The sequence below is a fragment of the Scyliorhinus torazame genome, chromosome 2 (assembly GCF_047496885.1).
Source record: "Scyliorhinus torazame isolate Kashiwa2021f chromosome 2, sScyTor2.1, whole genome shotgun sequence".
Taxonomy (NCBI): domain Eukaryota; kingdom Metazoa; phylum Chordata; class Chondrichthyes; order Carcharhiniformes; family Scyliorhinidae; genus Scyliorhinus; species Scyliorhinus torazame.
Window position 1 is genome coordinate 244,821,670 of NC_092708.1, and position 18,979 is coordinate 244,840,648.

The window sequence follows — 18,979 nt, forward strand, 5'->3', positions numbered from 1 at the left end:
AACAACGGGATCAACCATGACCGAATAAATGGCACAACAGGCTTGACGGGTATTGCGCCCACTTCCTGCTTCTATTTCCTTTGTTCTTATCTGCTGTCCACCAGTGAGGGAATCACCTGGCTTTCCCGCAGAGCTCACCAATAAGCAGGCAATTGAGTCCTGGCCTCCAGGCCCCGATCTGCATCAAGACAGACCCTCACCAGTTTCAGGTGGGTGTCCATGCAGCTTGCTCATGAGAGCAGGCTAAATAAAAGATCATGGGGTGCAATGTGTGTGTGGCCTAGGGCGAGATTTAATCAAAAGGTTTCTAAGTGTGGCTGCGAGCGGGAACTGCTGCGAGCTTCCCAACGCCTGGCCCGGCGAGGCTATCACTGCTATAAAATGCTAATCGGTCCATTTAACGAGGCCTCGTGGACTTCACGGCGCAAATGATGGTCCCGCCGGCCAATTCGCTGGGCTGCCCTTGCCGGCCCCCTACTCACAGCAGAGAGCAGCACTTAAACTGGTCCTGCACAGCCAACCCCCTCAGCTCGCAGTCATGCATCCGAGAAGACCTGGCCCACAATTTAGGGATGCCAACTGGGGAGATAATTGGGCACGGTCGAGGGCAGATGGGATGCTCTGTTCCTCCGAGGGTGTGGAAGGTCAGTCACAGGGCAGCCAGTGCCACCTGGGAGGAAGTGGCACTGGCCATCAGCTTGGTAGACCCAGGAAGACCAGCACCCAGTGCCACAAGAAAATCAACTACCTCCGCCGGGCCACACAGATGGATTGGCATCAGACCCCCACCCCCATCCCACCTCCCTCACAAAAATGCTCCTGGCACCTACCCCGTCCAGCAATGTTCCGTTACCCGGCTCAGCCATGTCAAGCAGTGCCGTTCAGGCGGCCATCCCTCATATCGCCCATACTCCTCATTTATCCCCCCCCCCACCTACATACAGTCCATCGACCCAAAACCCCCAAAATGGCTAACGATGCCCCCTCTGTGTCCCTGCAGGAGATGATTGCCCACAACAGATGGGAGAGGGCCCAGGGGAGCGGCGGAATGCCGGATATCAGAGTCCTCATCCCTTACAAGGAACGGGCCCTGGAGGTCTCGGGGGAGGTCGAAGATAGATCTGTCACCAACGTAGAGGTCAGAGTTTGGAACAGAGGTGAGGATCCATCGGTCCCCACCCAGACGAACTGTCACACATGAGTTGTTAATGCCATACAGAATGACCCATCCCTCCCACTGACCACTTGTCCATTCTCCCGCAGGTTCCTCATCTGACAGTGCCGGCCCATCCCGGCTGGTTCACCTGCCTGCCTCCCATGACAACACCTCGGAATGGAGCTCCGAGGATTCCACCGTTGATGCGCCACAGCTGTCATCCCCACGCTCCACCAGTGCAGAGAACACATCTCGGTGGGCAACGGTAGTGGACAGACTTCTGGGACACATTCTGATGAGCACCACACAGTTACTGATGCACATCAGGTGGAGGCGAGATAGCAGTTAGAGGTCTGCTGGATCCTGGGACCCACCTCGATCCCAGTCAGATGCTGAGCCTCCGGACCATGGTTACCTGGAGCTGATGCAGATGCTAGGGTACGGCCGTGATATTCAGAGGGGAATTTCATTGATCCTCCAACAGGACAATCACCCTTTGGAGGAGTCCCAGAGGTTATGGGCACAGGAGATGGCACCAGCAATGCGTGCGCCGAGGCCAAACCACTAAGATGGCGGCCTCAGTGGAGAGCTTGGTGCACGACGTCGGCAGCATGAGTGGAGGTGTCCAAAACATGGCTCAGTCGCTAACGGCCATGGCTGAGCACCTTGACAGCATGTCCCAGTCGCTGGGAGATGTGACCAGTAATAATAATAATAATAATCTTTATTGTCACAAGTAGGCTTAACACTGCAATGAAGTTATTGTGAAAATCCCCGAGTTGCCACACTCTGGTGCCTGTTCGGGTACACTGAGGGAGAATTCAGAATGTCCAAATTACCTAACAAGCAAGTCTTCCTGGGCTTGTGGGAAGAAACTGGAGCACCCAAAGGAAACCCTCACAGACAGAGGCAGCACGGTAGCATAGTGGTTAGCACTACGGCTTCACAGTGCCAGGGTCCCAGGTTCGATTCCTGCTTGGGTCGCTGTCTATGCGGAGTCTGCACGTTCTCCTCATGTGTGGGTGGGTTTCCTCTGGGTACTCCGGTTTCCTCAGTCCACAGTCCAAAATGTGTAGGTTAGATGGATTGGCCATGATAAATTGCCCTTAGGTGAGGTGGGGTTGCTGGGTTATGGAGAAAGGGTGGAGGTGTGGGCTTAAGTAGGGTGCTCTTTCCAAGAGCCGGTGCAGACTCGATGGGCCGAATGGCCTCCTGCTGCACCTTAAATTCTATGATTCTATGACACGGGGAGAATGTGCAGACTCTGCACAGACAGTGACCCAAGCAGGAATCGAACCTGGGACCCTGGTGCTGTGAAGCAATAGTGCTAACCACAGTACCAGACGGGCCTTGATGAGGCGCTGTTGGGCATGTCCCAGTCTCAGATGGGCAGTGCCGAGGCCCTCCAGAACACGTCCCGGTCACTAGGGGAAGTCTCCTAGTCCCATGTGGGCATAGCCGAGGTGCTGCTGGAAATGTCCTGGTCAGTGGTGAATGTGCCCCAGCCGCAGTGAGCATTGCCAGGGCGCTCCTGAGCATGTCCCAGTCACTGAGAGCATCGGCAAGGGTGCAGACATTGTGCTTCAGACATCGGGGAGCCGCCAGGTCTGGCAGAGCCAGAATGAGGAGAGTGGAGTGGCACCATTGGGGGGATTGGAGCTGTTGGGGATACATATGTAAATTATTAAAAATCCTTGATCTCAACCAACATGATGCCTCTGGTTCATTCTTCCGCAATGCAGACTGAGCACCAATCCCATGCCCCATCTCCCAGACATGAAGGTCCTGGATTCTGCACCCCCCACATCCCCCCCCCCAAACCCTCAGCCCAGCCCACCCCCGCTGCTCCGCAAACCCCCACCCCACACCGATGACGATCCATCCTGACCAAGGCTGGACCCCCTCCCCCCTCCGAGCACCAGAGCAGAAACCCCTGCGCCGCCGGGCTCTTTGCCTGTGAGTGAAGATGGCTATTCACCTCCTCGGGTCCCTGCAGCAGCCCTTCTGCCAGCTTCACGTTTTTATAAAGGAATACTAATCGGCGTCCACGTGGCCACTTGCTGAGGAGGCTGTTAGATAACCGCGGCGGGGGAACGTTCGCGAATTATACAGAGATTGCGCTTCAGTGGTGATTAATGGTTTCTTGCCACACTATGGCGGGATCCTGGACTCACCGCCGGGAGCGGGCCGGTTAGATCGCAAACAGATCGGCGCCCAGGGCGGTTCTCGATTTTAGCCTCTCCCGCAATTTAACAGCCTTGTCACGCTCTCACTGAAGCATGATGCTGCCATTAAATCGGACACCCCAGTATTTAGTCCTCTTGACAACCTGTTTCAGCTACATATTGCTTTGTAAAGAATTTCCTCCTGTGCTGACTAAAGTAGCCTCTGCAGAGTGTGACACCTTTCCTGTTTATGTAGCTGGTTATTGATTGGAGAAAACATTGTATACTTTGAGGGATTGTGAATGAAGTCCACACACAGATGCTGTGACAATTTTGGTAAATTGGTGATTCAGTGACAGATGTTCAATGACACCTTGGCAACAGCTGGAGTATTGCAACTGCTCGGAGAGCGTCAGGGGAATCAATGCTGCCTGATGGCAGGAAATAATCCTCAAAAGAAAAACAGTTCTGATGACATTCCTTAAAAATTATAAACTGTATTTCTGTTCCTGTTTAGGGCTCCTACTTTTCTGAAAATAGTGACTGCCCCACAGGTCCTGACAACACTCTGCTATCTCACCAAGTGGCTGTTTACTTATCTATATATCCATTCACATATCCAAATGTGAATCCGGATAGTGAGGATCATGGGCGGGATTCTCCGATCCTCCAGCCGCGTGTTTCTTGGTGGCGTGGCGTTCAATGGCGGCGCAATTCTCTGTTCCAGCCACTGTCGATGGGATTTCCCATTAGAGGCATCCCAAGCCTATGGGAAACCCACGGACAGGGGAGCTCTGCCGGCGGGGACAGAGAATCCCAGTGGCCGGAGGGTTCAGGCCATGATGATTATTCAACTGCAGAGGTCATCACTAATGTCATGTTAGTGTCCCTTTAAGAAAGGTTTTGTCTTATCACATGGCTTCAGTGATGTCATTGTGTGGGTGGAGCTGGGCTGTGGCTGTGTGAGAGTTTTACTTTCGCTTTCAGGTTTGACTGCTGTGGACTCAGACAGGAGAAAGAAGTGTTTTGGCCTGTTTCTCTCTAGTTTCAATTTAAATACCCGTGCCAGTAAAAATCACCTTGGTGGTGGCTTTTAAGATATAATTTGCTTTCCGGAAGGGTTTAAACCTGCTGGTGAGACCAGGTCAGAATCTCAGGGGAAGCTAATCTTATTCAAGTGAGAATGCAGAGTGCTGGGCCACACCCTTGAAAAGGGGTTTTGGATCATGGGATTTTGTTTTTGAATTGGAACAGTTATGGGGAATTTATTAAGTGTTATACATAGATTACTGTAGCTGTGTGGTGCCTTTATATTTGTAATTGATAAAAATTCTTGCTGTGTGTTTACATAAATGTTAGCTCAGTTCTTAGAATAAAGCTTATTTTGATTAAAGTGTTTGGGAAGACTGTTGAATCACACCTCAAGTGAAGGCTCTTGTGCTCATCCTAGCCAAATTCAAAAAAAGTCATTGATCAGGTGAACTCCAGAATACACTTTGGAGATTTTTAAACCCTGGCCCATAACACTGACCTCACATTACTTTCCCTCCACGTGGCACTGCCTTGCAGTAGGGTGTCACTTGTTGATGCTTAAAACCTGCTGTACTTTAGTCAAAGGAAGTTGAAGTTATGTATTGGCACTTGTACTATCTTCCCCCCTGAGTACAACTCAGTAGAGTTTGTGGGTCCAAATAGTAATCTTCCTGGTCCTCCTGACTCATTTCTGTGGCGAATGCTTACATTATCATGCCTGCACAGGTTGTGTTCAAGCACAAGGGGTGGGATTTTCCAGCCCTTCCCGCCAGCTGGACCTTCAGGTCGGACCAAAGTCAATGCCCTAGCCCCCCCCCCCCCACACTGCCCTAGTGTGTTTCCCGGCGAAGGGATGGACGAGACATGCTGTAGGCATTGGTGGGACCAAATGATCCCACCTACGGCAATGGCGAGCCGCGAGCCACCTCCGCTACCGGAAAACACGCTGGGGGGTGGGGGTGGGGGGGTGGGAAGTCCGTGGGGGGGGGGGGACGTGGAAAATCCAGCCCTATTCCTTGTGAGCCTGCGTGGTTGACCTGTTGATTTAATGTTAACTTTTTTTTCTCTCTGAAATGTCTATCAGGTGATGAGGAGGATGAAGACACAGGAGAGGAACGTCTGCCCTCATGTTTTGATTATGTGATGCATTTTTTGACCGTCTTCTGGAAGGTCCTGTTTGCCTGCGTGCCTCCCACTGAATACTGGAATGGATGGGCCTGCTTTGTTACGTCCATCATCATCATTGGCCTCCTCACAGCCATAATTGGTGACCTGGCCTCTCACTTTGGCTGCACAATTGGCCTGAAGGATTCGGTCACAGCTGTGGTATTTGTAGCTATCGGCACTTCAGTACCAGGTAAATAACCATGAGGGCCCCAAAAAATAAATGCTATTTCCTGTTTATATGATTATTTTTATTTTCATTCTATTAAAATTGTTGCAGAATTTTCACGTTAACTTAAACAGTTTCAACTCAGGTGAAAGTGAACCATTTATATATTATCTTATTGAAATGTCTCCAAATGCTCCATTGCAATGAATTACTTTTGACGTGCAGTGATTGCTGTTAAAGCAACAGCCATTTTGCACTTGACAAGATTCCACAACCACCAGTTTGGGCAGTAATGGGCCTGATTTTCCTCTGCTTTCCTATCGGGTTAGGCCTCTCTTCCAGGCTCAAAGCAGAGGAAAGTGTAGCAGAGTGTGGCTGCCTGAGGGACAGACAACCGGATGTATAGCAAATATATGGAAAATAATGTCACGTCACCTCCCTTTGCCATTTGTACACTGTAACACCCATTGAACGTAGGCCTCAAAAGTTGCATTAGGCCTCCCACCACTCCCACCAGCCCACAGACCCCTACCCACTCAGATTGGAAGACCCAGAAAGGTGAGGACCATAGGGTCACAGTGGGCACAATCCCAATGGAGTAGACAGGATTAAAAGCCAATTCATTTTTTACAATACAGCACTCCCTCTTAGGATTAGGATTCTTAGGTCTGTAACCCTGGTTCGACATATTCCAGGAGATGTCGGCAGAAGTGATGCCATCGTAGTCCAGCAACATAACACATGCGGGTTCCAGGTTTATTAGTTAGCTGCACCAACAAAGAAACATTAATATAATCCTACCCACCTTTTTTCACCACTCTTAATGTGCAATAATTGGGGGTTGTGGGGATGTGGTGGGGAGCGGTGGAAGAGATAGAAACATGAAAATAGGAGATGGGGTCGGCCATTGGGCGGCACGGTAGCACAGTGGGTAGCACTGTTGCTTCACAGCGCCAGCGTCCCAGGTTCAATTTCCGGCTTGGGTCACTGTCTGTGCGGTGTCTGCACATTCTCCCCATGTCTGCGTGGGTTTCCTCCGGGTACTTCGGTTTCCTCCCACAAGTCCCGAAAGACGTGCTGCTAGGTGAATTAAACATTCTGAATTTTCCCTCTGTGTACCCGAACAGGCGCCGGAATGCGGAGAATGGGGGCTTTTCACAGTAACTTCATTGCAGTGTTAATGTAAGCCTACTTGTGACAATAAAGATGAGTATTATTATTTGGGCCTACAAGCCTGCTCCACCATTCATTATGAGTATGGCTGATCATCCAACTCAGTAACCTGTTCCCCCCCCCCTCCATATCCTTTGATGCCTTTAGCCTTGACAGCTATATCTAACTCTGTCTTGAAAACATATGGGGCGGCATTCTCCATCGGTTGGCGCCGGAATTGGGAAATGTGATTGGGTGGAGAATTGGTTCCGATGCCAAAACCGTGGCAGACACGGGTTTCCTGCCAAATCGCAATTCTCTGTCACCTCAAAAGCGGCGTTGATGCGTTCCAGACCGCACGTACAGTAAACACCGTTGGCATATCATTAGCGGGCCTGACCTGGTATTCTCCGGGGGCCCCGCGATTCTTCGCCTCCACTGAGGTGAATTCCCTTCAGCGAGGTTCATTTGTGCTTTTAAAAATCATGAAACAGGTGCCGTGGCTGCTGAGGGAGAGAGAGGGGGTACAGAAAGTGTCCGACATTGCCATAGTTTGCTGACAGTCATGTCACTGGCCAGGGGCTTCTGCCAGGGCCGGGGTGAGTAGCAGGGGTTGGCCTGGAGGTGAGCTGTGGGGTCGGGGTGGCAGGCACAGAGCACCATTGCCGCAGCCTGCAAGGCAGCCATGCAGCTGCGCAAGCCACTGACTGCCCACTGTGAACTTAGGGCCACAGGTCATATGGGTGTTCCCCCAGGGCACCCCCCCGGGTATTCTCAGGCCCCAGCCGACCCATCAGCTGCATGGGCGCGCTCCAGCGCAACCAGTGCCATCTTGTTGGCGGGGATGAGTGTTTGTGGGGAGTGTAATGTGTATTTGCGGCTGCAGCTTGTCAGCCACCACAGTGTCAATCCTGCACCGTTTCTCATTGGAATCGTTTGTGTTCCACGTGGCATCGGTGCTAGCCCCACGGCGGTTGCTGAATCGGTCCAGGTGCGGCGCCAGTTTTGCTGTTGTGGAAGCCCACGAATCCCGCCCCGGCGTCAACACTTATTCTCAGGAAAAGAGAATCCTGCCCGCAATGTTTTGGCCTTATCTACTTTCTGTGGTAACAAATTCCACAGGCTCACCACTCTCTGCGTGAAGAATTTTATCATCTCAGTCCTAAATGGTTTACCCCGTATATTCAGGCTGTAACCCCTGGCCATGGACATCCTCGCCATTGGGAACATTGTTCCTGCATCTACCCTGTGTGAGGCACGATAGCACAGTGGCTAGCACTGTGGCTTCACAGCTCCAGGGTCCGAGGTTCGATTCCCAGCTTGGGTCACTGTCTGTGCAGAGTCTGCATGGTCTCCCCATGCCTACGTCGGTTTCCTCCGGGTCCTCCGGTTTCCACCCACAGTCCAAAGGTGTGAAGGGTCGGTGGATTGGCCATGCTAAATTGCCCTTAGTACCCAAAAAGCTTAGGAGGGGTTACTGGGTTACGGGGATAGGGTGGAAGTGTGGGCTTAAGTGGGGTGGTCTTTCCAAGGGTCGGTGCAGACTCGATGGGCTAAATGGCCTCCTTCTGCACTGTAAATTCTATGTCTATGTCTACCCTGTCTAGTCCTGTTAGAATTTTATAGGTTTCTATGTGCCCAAAGCAGGAGGAACGGGCATTTGGGCATAGCATTGGCCAACTGGAAAAAACAGCAACTGTCGGGGAAAGACTGCTACTGGTCCAAACTGGTCTTATATAGATTCAAAATGGAACTACAGTTCAGACTACTACCAGTCATTTTATTGTCTTTAACCTTCCTGGTGGCACGTGTGAAATTGTGTAACAGCATATCACAAGGCATTAAGATGCAGGGAGGGCGAATGAAGAGCAAATAAGTTCCCAATCGCTTTTTTCGGGGGGGAGGGGATTATTTCTGGTACTGCAGCGAATGACATGCTGAACTGTTGCACCTTTTGTTATTTTACAGATACCTTTGCCAGCAAGGTGGCTGCCTCCCAGGACCACTATGCCGATGCCTCCATTGGAAATGTCACCGGAAGCAACGCAGTCAATGTTTTCCTGGGCATTGGGTTGGCGTGGTCCATCGCTGCCATCTACTGGGCATGCCAGGGCAAGGAATTCCGTGTCGACGCAGGCACCTTGGCGTTCTCTGTTACTCTCTTCACCATCTTTGCTTTTGTCAGCTTCAGCATCCTGCTGTACAGGAGGAGGCCGCACATCGGGGGAGAGCTTGGCGGTCCGTGGGGACCCCGCATTGTCACTGCCATGTTATTCGGAGGATTGTGGTTACTGTACATTCTGTTTTCTTGCTTGGAAGCCTACTGCTACATCAAGGGATTCTAAAGCAAAGGGGACCCCCTCTGCTACCCCCCCCCCCCCCACCCCCAAAGAGACATGCCACTTGAATCTCTTCGAACACAATGCAATACTTGCCAACAATATTCCACTCTTTAAGGGAAAAAAAACACATTGGAGATGTTCCCATTGAAGAGGGCAGCATTCACCCTACAAATAAAACAAAAACACAAGACATTTTGTAGAGGGCTGTCCTGTATCTTCATCACTCACTCCTAAGCTTTCTTGCCTTACAGAAGGGTTTTTATTCAACTACAAAGAGGGGGATGGGGGAGGGAGGGTGATCAGTGGGAAGGAAGGGAGGTATTGGGATACTGTTGGGTTATTTGAACTGACATGGATGAAAAGTGTGTCTAGTTGAAGTGTCAATTGAAGATAACAGAAACAGCGACGGGAACTGCCCTTAAGTGGAAAAGCCTGCAGCGTGTCCAAAGCAATTTTACGTCCAGTCCTTACTGCTGAGAGATAATACACCCAGCAGAATTTTAAAAGATAATAATGCTTCATAGAAGGAACTGGGCAACAAATGCTTAGGTACAGCATGGCTGGCAGTCGAAAACCTGCCAGTTGCAAAGACTCCCTTTCATATGATTACATGTCCTGTAAGTTTTGAAAGCCAGTTTTTACGTGCCAGTAACATATCGGCAATCTTGCTCGTGTTGTCAGAAACGAAAAGAATTGAAGTGTTTATGGGTAAGGGGTGTTCCAGCTAAAGGTCAACTCATCTCTCTTCAGAGTACTTGTTCAGTTCTTTTTGAATGGCAGGTTTAACAAAACCAGTGCCAGGGGCTTTCTTGTAAATACTGTTGCGCCATTTTAACACGCCCTCGCACAAACCTTAAGGAAAATGCCATTCAGAGCCTTAAAATATTGCTTCCAGAAGTGGCATAAATAGTGGGTCTTTAACATGGGGATAGGTATAGGCCATTCAGCCCCTCGAGCCTCTTGTGCCATTCAGTGTGATGATTGTCGACCTGCTTCTTCACGCCATTTATTTGAGATTAAAGCAAGATTGTTGGGGTCGGGTGGGGTGGGGGGGTGGTGAAACTGGTGGGGGTTTTGGGATGGTATCTCATTCCGTGCATCACAACAGATTTTACAGTGACGTATAGTCCAGATAGAGCCAGACTATGAGGTGAACAGGCCTATGACCTCCTGGGTGTAACATGGTAAAAATGTGTGGAAACAGGTCTATTTTGAATTGTTTAAACACATTACACAGAGGCAGAAATTTTCTATGTAACAGAACATACAGTTGCCTGTATTCTCCGCTGTTTAAACAGGACTTAAGATAAGACTGCTGAATGCATTCATGCACTGTAAATATTTGACCGGGTGCACAAAATACCTTGTCCGCTTCCCACACTTGATGCAAATAGGGCAATTGTAAAAAGCAAGCCCTTGCTTCTCGCAACAACAAAGTATCTCGCGAAGAATATTTTTCACCTAGACACAGCTTACTGGGAAACCAATATCTGTCGGACCTGGAGCATTAGACGTTTGAGGGAGAAGCTACAGGGAATAGCTTGAACGCGGAATCTCTGGGATAATCAAACGAACAGCAATCAAAGAAGTAGCTAGATATTCAAAAAGTGCTCTTATTTTTCCTGCTGCTAGTGACTTATTATACTCCTCCCTGCTTCACAATGCTTTTCTTTTCAATGGGAAATTAAAAGCTGCTCCTGTACAAGTAGAATTTTCTTTTTTGACGGGCATGACATGTTAGCCAGTCTGTCTAAGGAAGGGTTGTTCCTGCTGTTGAGTTAATTGGATTGTTGGTTTGTCCAAAGTATTATAGCTTTTTATCAGGAAATCTGCATGAATAATTTCAACATATTTGTGTGCATTTCTTTCTTTCTGGTTATGACAGGTTTGTCACAAAGAAATGTAATTGTTAAAAAAAATGAGTAATTTAGAGTAACTCTTTTTCTTAGTAGTTAAATTTGCTCTGGGTTTTGACGTGATAATTTGTGACTGCGTTGACACTGGCTAGTTGCTTTTTGATTTAGGTACACGCTCATTCGTGAAATAGTGGTCAAGTTTTTTTTTAGCATCTCCTTTGCTCATCTTTGTAGTGAGAAAAAAATAGGCTCTGATGCAGATTAGAAGATGGTGGGTCTGAAGTAAGCATCTCGATTGGTCAGTGAGCCCACCTTCACTGACCAATTAATTGAGAATATTTTGCCCACTATTAAGGTAGCGCGTTCCAGAATAGGTGCAAGTGAAGATCAGGTTGAAGAGGCAGGATGGGACAACACCTCAGTAGTGTCTGTGCGGTCTGGGCCAACTGGCCACATCACCATCCTTTGGCCTAAGAAAAGGCGGTTCAAGTATTCTGAAGAAATCTGAAAATGACTTTGAAAACGTTGAAGTAGAGCCTTCAGATAAACCTTTTCTTTAATTCTTTTCTTTTCTATCTTTCCCTCCTCCCCACCAAATTCCCATTTGTGTGAACGAAACCTTTGTTAACTATGAGACTTTCCTCTGGGTTTGTCTGTGGCAGGCGTTTTCCCAGGAAGATGGCAGCACCAAAGAAAGGAAATGTTGATGACCGTGAAGGCATAAACTTGCTGATGTGGGCTGGCCAATTCATTACAGAGTTTATGATAGGAAGCCCTCTTACCTTACATACAGTCAAGCACCACTGTAACGTTTAATGTACAAAACGACTTCAGCTGTGATTATTATTTAGAGTTCCTTTCTACACACAAGAGAAGCCTACTTTTTAATCAGATGGTGAAAGATAATTCTAGGTCGAGAAATTCAGCGAGCCCGTAATTGGGCACGTCACCGGTACAGTGTTAGCAGCCTGCGATCAAGATATGAGGATACATGAGAAGACCTGGACTTTGGGGCTCAGATCTCATCGTTATGGTGCAGTGTTGGGATGCTGCATTGGTTAGAACGTAGAACATAGAATCTTTACAGTGCAGAAGGAGGCCCGTCAACCCATCGAGTCCGCACTGACCTCTGAAAGAGCACCCTACCTAGGCCCACCCCCCCACCCTACCCCCATAACTCCATTTAACCTGCACATCTTTGGACTATGGGAGGAAACCGGAGCATCCGGAGGAAACCCACGCAGACACAGGAGGCAGTGCAAACTCCAACAGTCACCCAAATCCCGAAGTCAACCCGGGACCCTAGTGCTGTGAAGCAGTAGTGCTAACCACTGTGCCACCGTGACGCCCCAAATGCCAGGTATGTGACTGGCTTGGATCATGGGGGTCTGGAGAAGGAACGGGTTGTCCTCAGACTAATCTGCCATTAAAGTTCAATGGGGGATAGGTTGGGAAGATACCAGGGCTTAGGAGCACTGTTCAGGGGCCAGGAGTGCTGCCGGGTATTGGGAGGATGGCAACAGTTCTTGGGCATGCTGTTGAAGGGTTGGGAGTGGATCAGATATAAAGACTGCAGGCTCCAAATCATTGATATGGGGAGGGGGGTGGAATGTGGCAGATAAGAAGATCACACACCTCGGAAGTATTGTCGGGGAATTCGGAGGATCCTGGAGGTAGGAATCGGGAGTGTAGTGACAAATCTCTGGATTGGAAGTGGATTAATTGTGACAAATGCTAACCTTTCTTTACTTAGGTGATGCTTAGGATTGGCTTTTCGTTGGAGACCATCAATGTTGGCACTGGCAGCCGGGGGGAGAACCAAAGATACAGCAGGAAGCAGAAGCAGGCAGTACGTCCCTTATTTACATACAGAAATGCACTTGCACCTGCTTCAGGTGTGGGTAAAGGGTGCCAGTTGTTTGTCCTTTACCAAGATGGCAACCCAGCATGATACATGGCAGAAGTCTGCAATTGACATCATTTTGGCCCCACCCAACAGATGCTACTGATCCTCATTTTGCACCCAGATGGCACTAAGAACACTAATGTCACGAAGTTTAATGTCTTTATACAAGAGTGATTCTGTGTCAGCTGACTCTTTCTACAGACTATATCACTGTCAATTAATCCCTTTTGCAGAGTGATTCAATCTAGCCAAAATCTTCTGCAAGGTAATTCACATTAACATTTTAACCAGTCATTATAAATGGCCCCTTTGCTCACAAATAATTAGTATAGAATAACTCCGTGAACAGGGGCCCTTTATGCATACTGTAGTAATTCCCTATAGGTAATTCTTTATCCGCGAGGAACCACTGTGCATTGCAACACTGTACAGTGATAAGGGTTACAGATTCTCAGTCTAATTTCAAAAGAAAATATAGGATAATCCCTTCAATTTGTCAAAAAGAAACTGCAACAATGCTATTTAATTCATCTCAGAATAGTTGACTCAGTTCCCTCGATGCAAAGTGTGTAGCTTCTACACCACCTTCTGATACTGGGTGGGTAGAGGTTGATTTTGACTCGGTGCAATAATATAAAATAGGTGATGGCGAGGCAGCAGTCTGTTTTACACTTCGCCCCAGTTTTTATTTCCATTGGCCGAGACGGAGGGCAGTGCAACATGTTACCGCCTCATCATCACGATTCTCAACACCTATTGCGCTAAGTCGCAATCCACCTCTGGTTGTGCTTGTTTCTTCTGTAATGAATCCCACTGTGTCTACGAATTGTTGCTTCTGCTCTTGTAATACTCGGGCATATGGAAGACCCTCTTGTTTAAAAGACTTGAGAGATGTCCAGAAATTGTTGCCACCGATTCAGCTTTGGAAGCCAACGATGGACACTTGGACGCAAGCTGATTTCGAAAACTGGGCAGTAAAGCTTAACATCTGTAGCATAAAATGTTCCCCTGGCCCACTGCTATGTGCAGTGTACACAAAAAAGAGCACAACTGTTTTGATTGATAAGCCACCAACTTCCAATCATTTGTAGGTATTGGCGTCTGCAACCTTCGACCTTCCATCTGTAGTCTGCATGTTGCATTGACTGGAATTGTTTATCATTTACTTTGTTCCACTGTTGTCTTTTGTTTTATCCTTTCCTAATTTATTTTCATTCTTGCTGTATCGCAGATTCTGTACACGATTCCCTGTGAGGTAGCTACTGAAAATGGTTCCATTTTCTTTAGACATGTACTCAATCGCCATGGCTAGATTTGTTAAAAAAGGCAGGACTGCTCACCGTGAAGTGCTTCATTGGGAAACCAGCTTCAGGAAGACTCTGGGTAGACAGGTAATCACACTGCCTGTTCACCTAGGGCCCATTGGTGTAAACACCCCAGACTTGCATACAAAATTGCTCTGTACAGTAACCTGAAGGGAAAATGTGTGAACATTTACAATAAAAGACTAAAAACTATTGAAGGGTTTGGATTTGTTCGCTTTTCCTTTGGACAGCCAGAAAGCCAGAGGCTGCCTATCATGTTCACTGAAAAGATCCCAACAAATCCCAGCTAATATCTACCCCGCTTTCCCCACCCTATTAAGTGACATGCACACAAAAGACAAACAGATTCTCTGCCCATTACCACATTGTTAACCGCATCCATAACTGTTGGCAGAATATTGATGTTTGTCTGTGACGCTGGCACAAACAAAACAGAAGCGTAAAAAGTAGAAACCATTTCAGGGAAGAGTGGGGAAGCTTCCCCGCAGAGCCCTAGCAATATTTATCTCTCAAACAGCCACTAAAAAAACAGATCATCTGCTCATTGTCACGTTGCCGCTTGTAGGAGTTTTCTGTGTGCAAATTGACTGCTGCATCCCGTACATTACAATTCAAAAATACAATGTTGGTTGTAAAACATTTTGGGATGCCCTGAGGCTGCGAAGGGTGCTATATAAATGCAACTCTATATTTCTTAAAGTGTACTTCCCCATTCAACATTCTGAAGTATGACCATAAGACATAGGAGCAGAAATAGGCATTTTGGCCTATCGAGTCTGATCTGCCATTCAGTGAGATAATGAATGGTCTGATATGATAATCCTCAACTCCATTTTCCTGCTTTATTCCCATAACCTGTAATTCCTTTATTGATTAAAAATCTATCGATATCAGCCTTGAACGTACTTAATGATCCAACCTCTGGAGCCCTCTCCTAGAACTCTATGGATTCACTACCCTCTGAGAGAAGAAATTGCTCCTCATCTCTGTCTTAAATGGGCGACCCCTTACTCTGACACTATGCCCTCTGGTCCTAGACTCTCTCTTGAGGGGAAACAACCTCTCCGCATCTATCCTGTCAAGTCCCGTACGAATCCTAAATGTCTCAATAAGGTAATCTCCCTAAACTCCAATGAGTACTGGCCCAACCTGCTGAACCTCTCCTCATAAGGAAATCCCACCACAGAGTCATGCAGTGTAGAAAATACCCTTTGGCCAATTGAGTCTGCATTAGTCAAAAACAACCACCTAACTATTCTAATCCCATTTCCCAGCACCTGGTCCAAGCCTTGTATGCCTTGGGATCACAAGTGCACATCTAAATACTTAAATGTATGAAGGTCTCTGCCTCCACCACCCTTTCAGGCAGTGAGTTCCAAACTCCCACCACCTTCTGGGTAAAAAACTTTCCCCTCACATCCTCTCTAAATCTCCTGCCCCTTACCTTAAATATACGCCCCCCCCCCCCCCTAGTATTGATCCCTCCACCATAGGGAAAAGTTTTTTTGTGTCTACTCTATCTATGTACCTCATAATTTTATACATCTCAGTCATGTCTCCTCTGCTCCAAGGAAAGCAACCCCAGTCTATCCAATCTCTCTTCATAACTAAAACACTCCAGCCCAGGCAACATGCTGGTGAACCTCCTCTGCATCCTTTCCAGTGCTATCACATCCCTCCTATAATCTGGATTCCAGAACTGCACACAACACTCTGGCTGTGGCTTAAAGAAATTTTTCTAGTGTCCCAGTATAACTTCCCTGATCTTAAGCTCTATGTGTCAGCTGATAAAGGCAAAATAAAGGGGAGACGGTGGGGTAATAGTACACCAGAGACCCTGAGTAATGCTCTGGCGATCCATGTTCAAATCCCACCACAACAGATGCTGAAATTTGAATTGAATAAAAATCTGCAATCAAAAGTCGAATGATGACCGTGAAACCATTGTCGATTCTTGTAAAAATCCATCTGGTTCACTAATGTCCTTGAGGGAAGGAAATCTGCCATCCTTACCTGGTTTGGCCGACACGTGACTCCAGACTCACAGTAAGGTGGTTGACTCTTAACTGTCCCTTCAAGGGCAATAGGGATGGGCAATAAATGCTGGCACAGCCTGTGACGCCCACATCCCATAAACACATTCAAAAAAAAATACCATATGCCTTCTTAACCACTGTGTGCACCTCCTCTGCTACCGTAAGGGACATGCACACCAAGGTCTCTCTAATCCCCAGTGCTTCCCAGGGTCCTGCCATTTATCATGTACTCCCTTGCCTTGTTTTTCCTGCCCAAGTACATCATCTCATACTTATCTGGATCTAATTCCATTTGTCACTGATCAGCTCATCTATAATCCTTCTGTAATCAAAGGCTAGCTATTTACTAGCTAGCCTTTACTATTTACCACCCACCAATTTTCATATCATCCGCAAACTTACTGATCAACCCTCCTACATTCATATCCAAATCATTTACAGCAAGGGCCACAACACTGATACCTGCGGGACCCCACTGGACACAGGTTTTCAGTCAGAAAAACACCACTCGACCATCACCCTCCACTTCCTGCCAATTAGCCAATTTTGGATCCATTTGGCCAAATTCCCCGGATCCCATGGGCTCTTACCTTAGCTATCAGTGTCCCACGTGGGACCTTATCAAAAGCCTTGCTGAAGTCTAAGTAGACTACGTCAAATGCATTGCCCTCATCTACCACCTGGCCACATCTTTGAAAAGTTCAACCAAGTTGATCAGACATGACCTCCCCTTAACAAAACCATGCTGACTGTTCTTAATTAATCCTTGCCTGTCCAACTGCACATTAATTCTGTCCCTCAGAATGTTTTCAATAGTTTCTCCACCGCTGACGTTAGAGTGACTGGCTTGTAGTTTCCTGGTTTATCCATTCCTCCCTTCTTGAATAATGGTACCACGTTGGCTATCCTCCAGTCCTCCGACACATCTCCTGTGGTGAGAGAGGAATTGAAAATTATTGCCAGCACCCCTGCTATTTCTTCTCTTGCCTCACTCAACCTAGTGAACCTTCTCTGGACTGCCTCCACTGCCAGTATTTCTTCCTTTAGATAAGGGAACCAAAACAATCCACAGTATTCTAGGTGTGGTTTAAATAGTGCCTTGTATAGTTTTAGCCAGACTTCCATATTGTTATACTCCATTCTCTTCTAAATAAAGGCCAAAATTCCAGTTGCCTTCCCTGTACCTGCAAAACTTGAGTGCGAGCTTTTTGTGGTTTATGCACGAAGACTCCCAATCCTTCTGTTCATTATCTCAGGTTTGAACTGTTTTGAGGCAAATTGGGAAAGTCTTTCCCAATTATTAGCAGTTGTCATCAGGCTCACTAGCCATGGTTGTGCAGCACCTTTTGATCCCAGGAGATGCTCCCTGGTGCCATGAAATATTGCATTGTCAGCCTTTGAGAATATTCTGCCAACCTCGGTTGTGGTGAGGTAAATAAAGAGTACCCAGCGGGAGTATTCTAACACTGACCCACCTCACAGCACTGTTTCTTTACACTGACTGGTCCAGCTACAATAGGCTGAATTTGCAAAGAAGATTGGGGTCTGGATTGGAGGCGGGCAGACACAGAATTTGGCACTGCCAGCCACCGTAGCAGTCCGGAGACAATCCTGACCTCCAGCCATTTTCAGAGAGGCTAGGTGGGGTCACAAATGGCTAGGGTCCCGCAAGAAGTAGGTAGTCAATTTAGTTCTAGTTCATGCAATTAGGATCCCTTTCCCACGGCAATTGAAATCACCACCACACCATTCCCCTCCCCCCACTCCCCCCCATCAAATATCCATAAGGGGTGGCAGTGGCACAGTGATGATGTCACTGGAGTAACAAGTGGTCCAGGTTAATGTTCTAGGAACATATCACAGCAGCTGGTGGAATGTAAATTCAATGAATTACTAAATCTGGAATAAAAAGCTAGTCTCAGTAATGGTGACCAAGACTCTTATCACCAATTTTACAAAAAAATACTAATGGGCAATAGAATGTTGCTCTTGCCAGCGAGGCCCATGCCCCATGAAAGAATTTAGTGAAATGACTGCCGGCCACTGGGGGCGGAAGGGCTGTCTTGTGGAGAACCTGCCCATCCAAGATCATAGGTAGGCAGCTGTGGCCTTATACCTCTCTTTCTCCGTGTTTTGAATAATGTAGGGAGAAGTCCCCACATGGTGTTTTCAAATATGCCTGCTGCTATTTTTAAAGAAATGGCCAATTTAGGGCCAGGAAGCAGGCTTACCATCGAATTAGGTGGTGGTGATAGAGAGGGGCGAGGGGGCAGGAGCCCCTTCAGCACTCAAAGATCAGCAGCTCTACTCATTCCTATCCTACCAGGAACCTCATGTCCCCACTTGAGAACCTTCCACTCATATTCTGCCTCAGCCTATTGCAGTCTCTCAGTAACCTTCCGTTGACGCTGTCCTTCTCTCCCCTCCACTCAAGCCTTTGCGAGCTCTCGCACTTCTCTTTGTCCTCGCGCATGAGAGGAGGGCACACTATTTGGGTTGGGAGGGAGGAATGATGCCCTACAATGATAAGCACCTTGATGACCAGTGTCAATTTCAGAAGATTTAGCTCCCCACACACAGACAAACCTTTTTTGCCACTTGCCTGGGTAAACTACCTCCCCCTCTCTCATTGCTCTCAAAATTACCATAAAGTAGTCTGCGGACTCACAGTAGTTC

The 18,979-nt window shown here is 47.7% G+C and overlaps 1 protein-coding gene across 4 annotated transcripts in view; it reads left to right on the plus strand.

The window, feature by feature from the left end:
* The window catches only part of slc8a3 (solute carrier family 8 member 3), an 818,116-nt gene extending 808,662 nt beyond the window's left edge, over nt 1-9,454 (plus strand). For all 4 annotated transcript variants that reach the window (XM_072485824.1, XM_072485815.1, XM_072485835.1 and 1 more), the window contains 2 exons: nt 5,438-5,710; nt 8,807-9,454. In XM_072485824.1, coding sequence (XP_072341925.1) covers nt 5,438-5,710; nt 8,807-9,183 — 650 coding nt within the window. In that variant the 3' untranslated portion in view covers nt 9,184-9,454. The remainder of the gene's footprint in view (nt 1-5,437; nt 5,711-8,806) is intronic.
* Nucleotides 9,455-18,979: the final 9,525 nt, after the last annotated feature.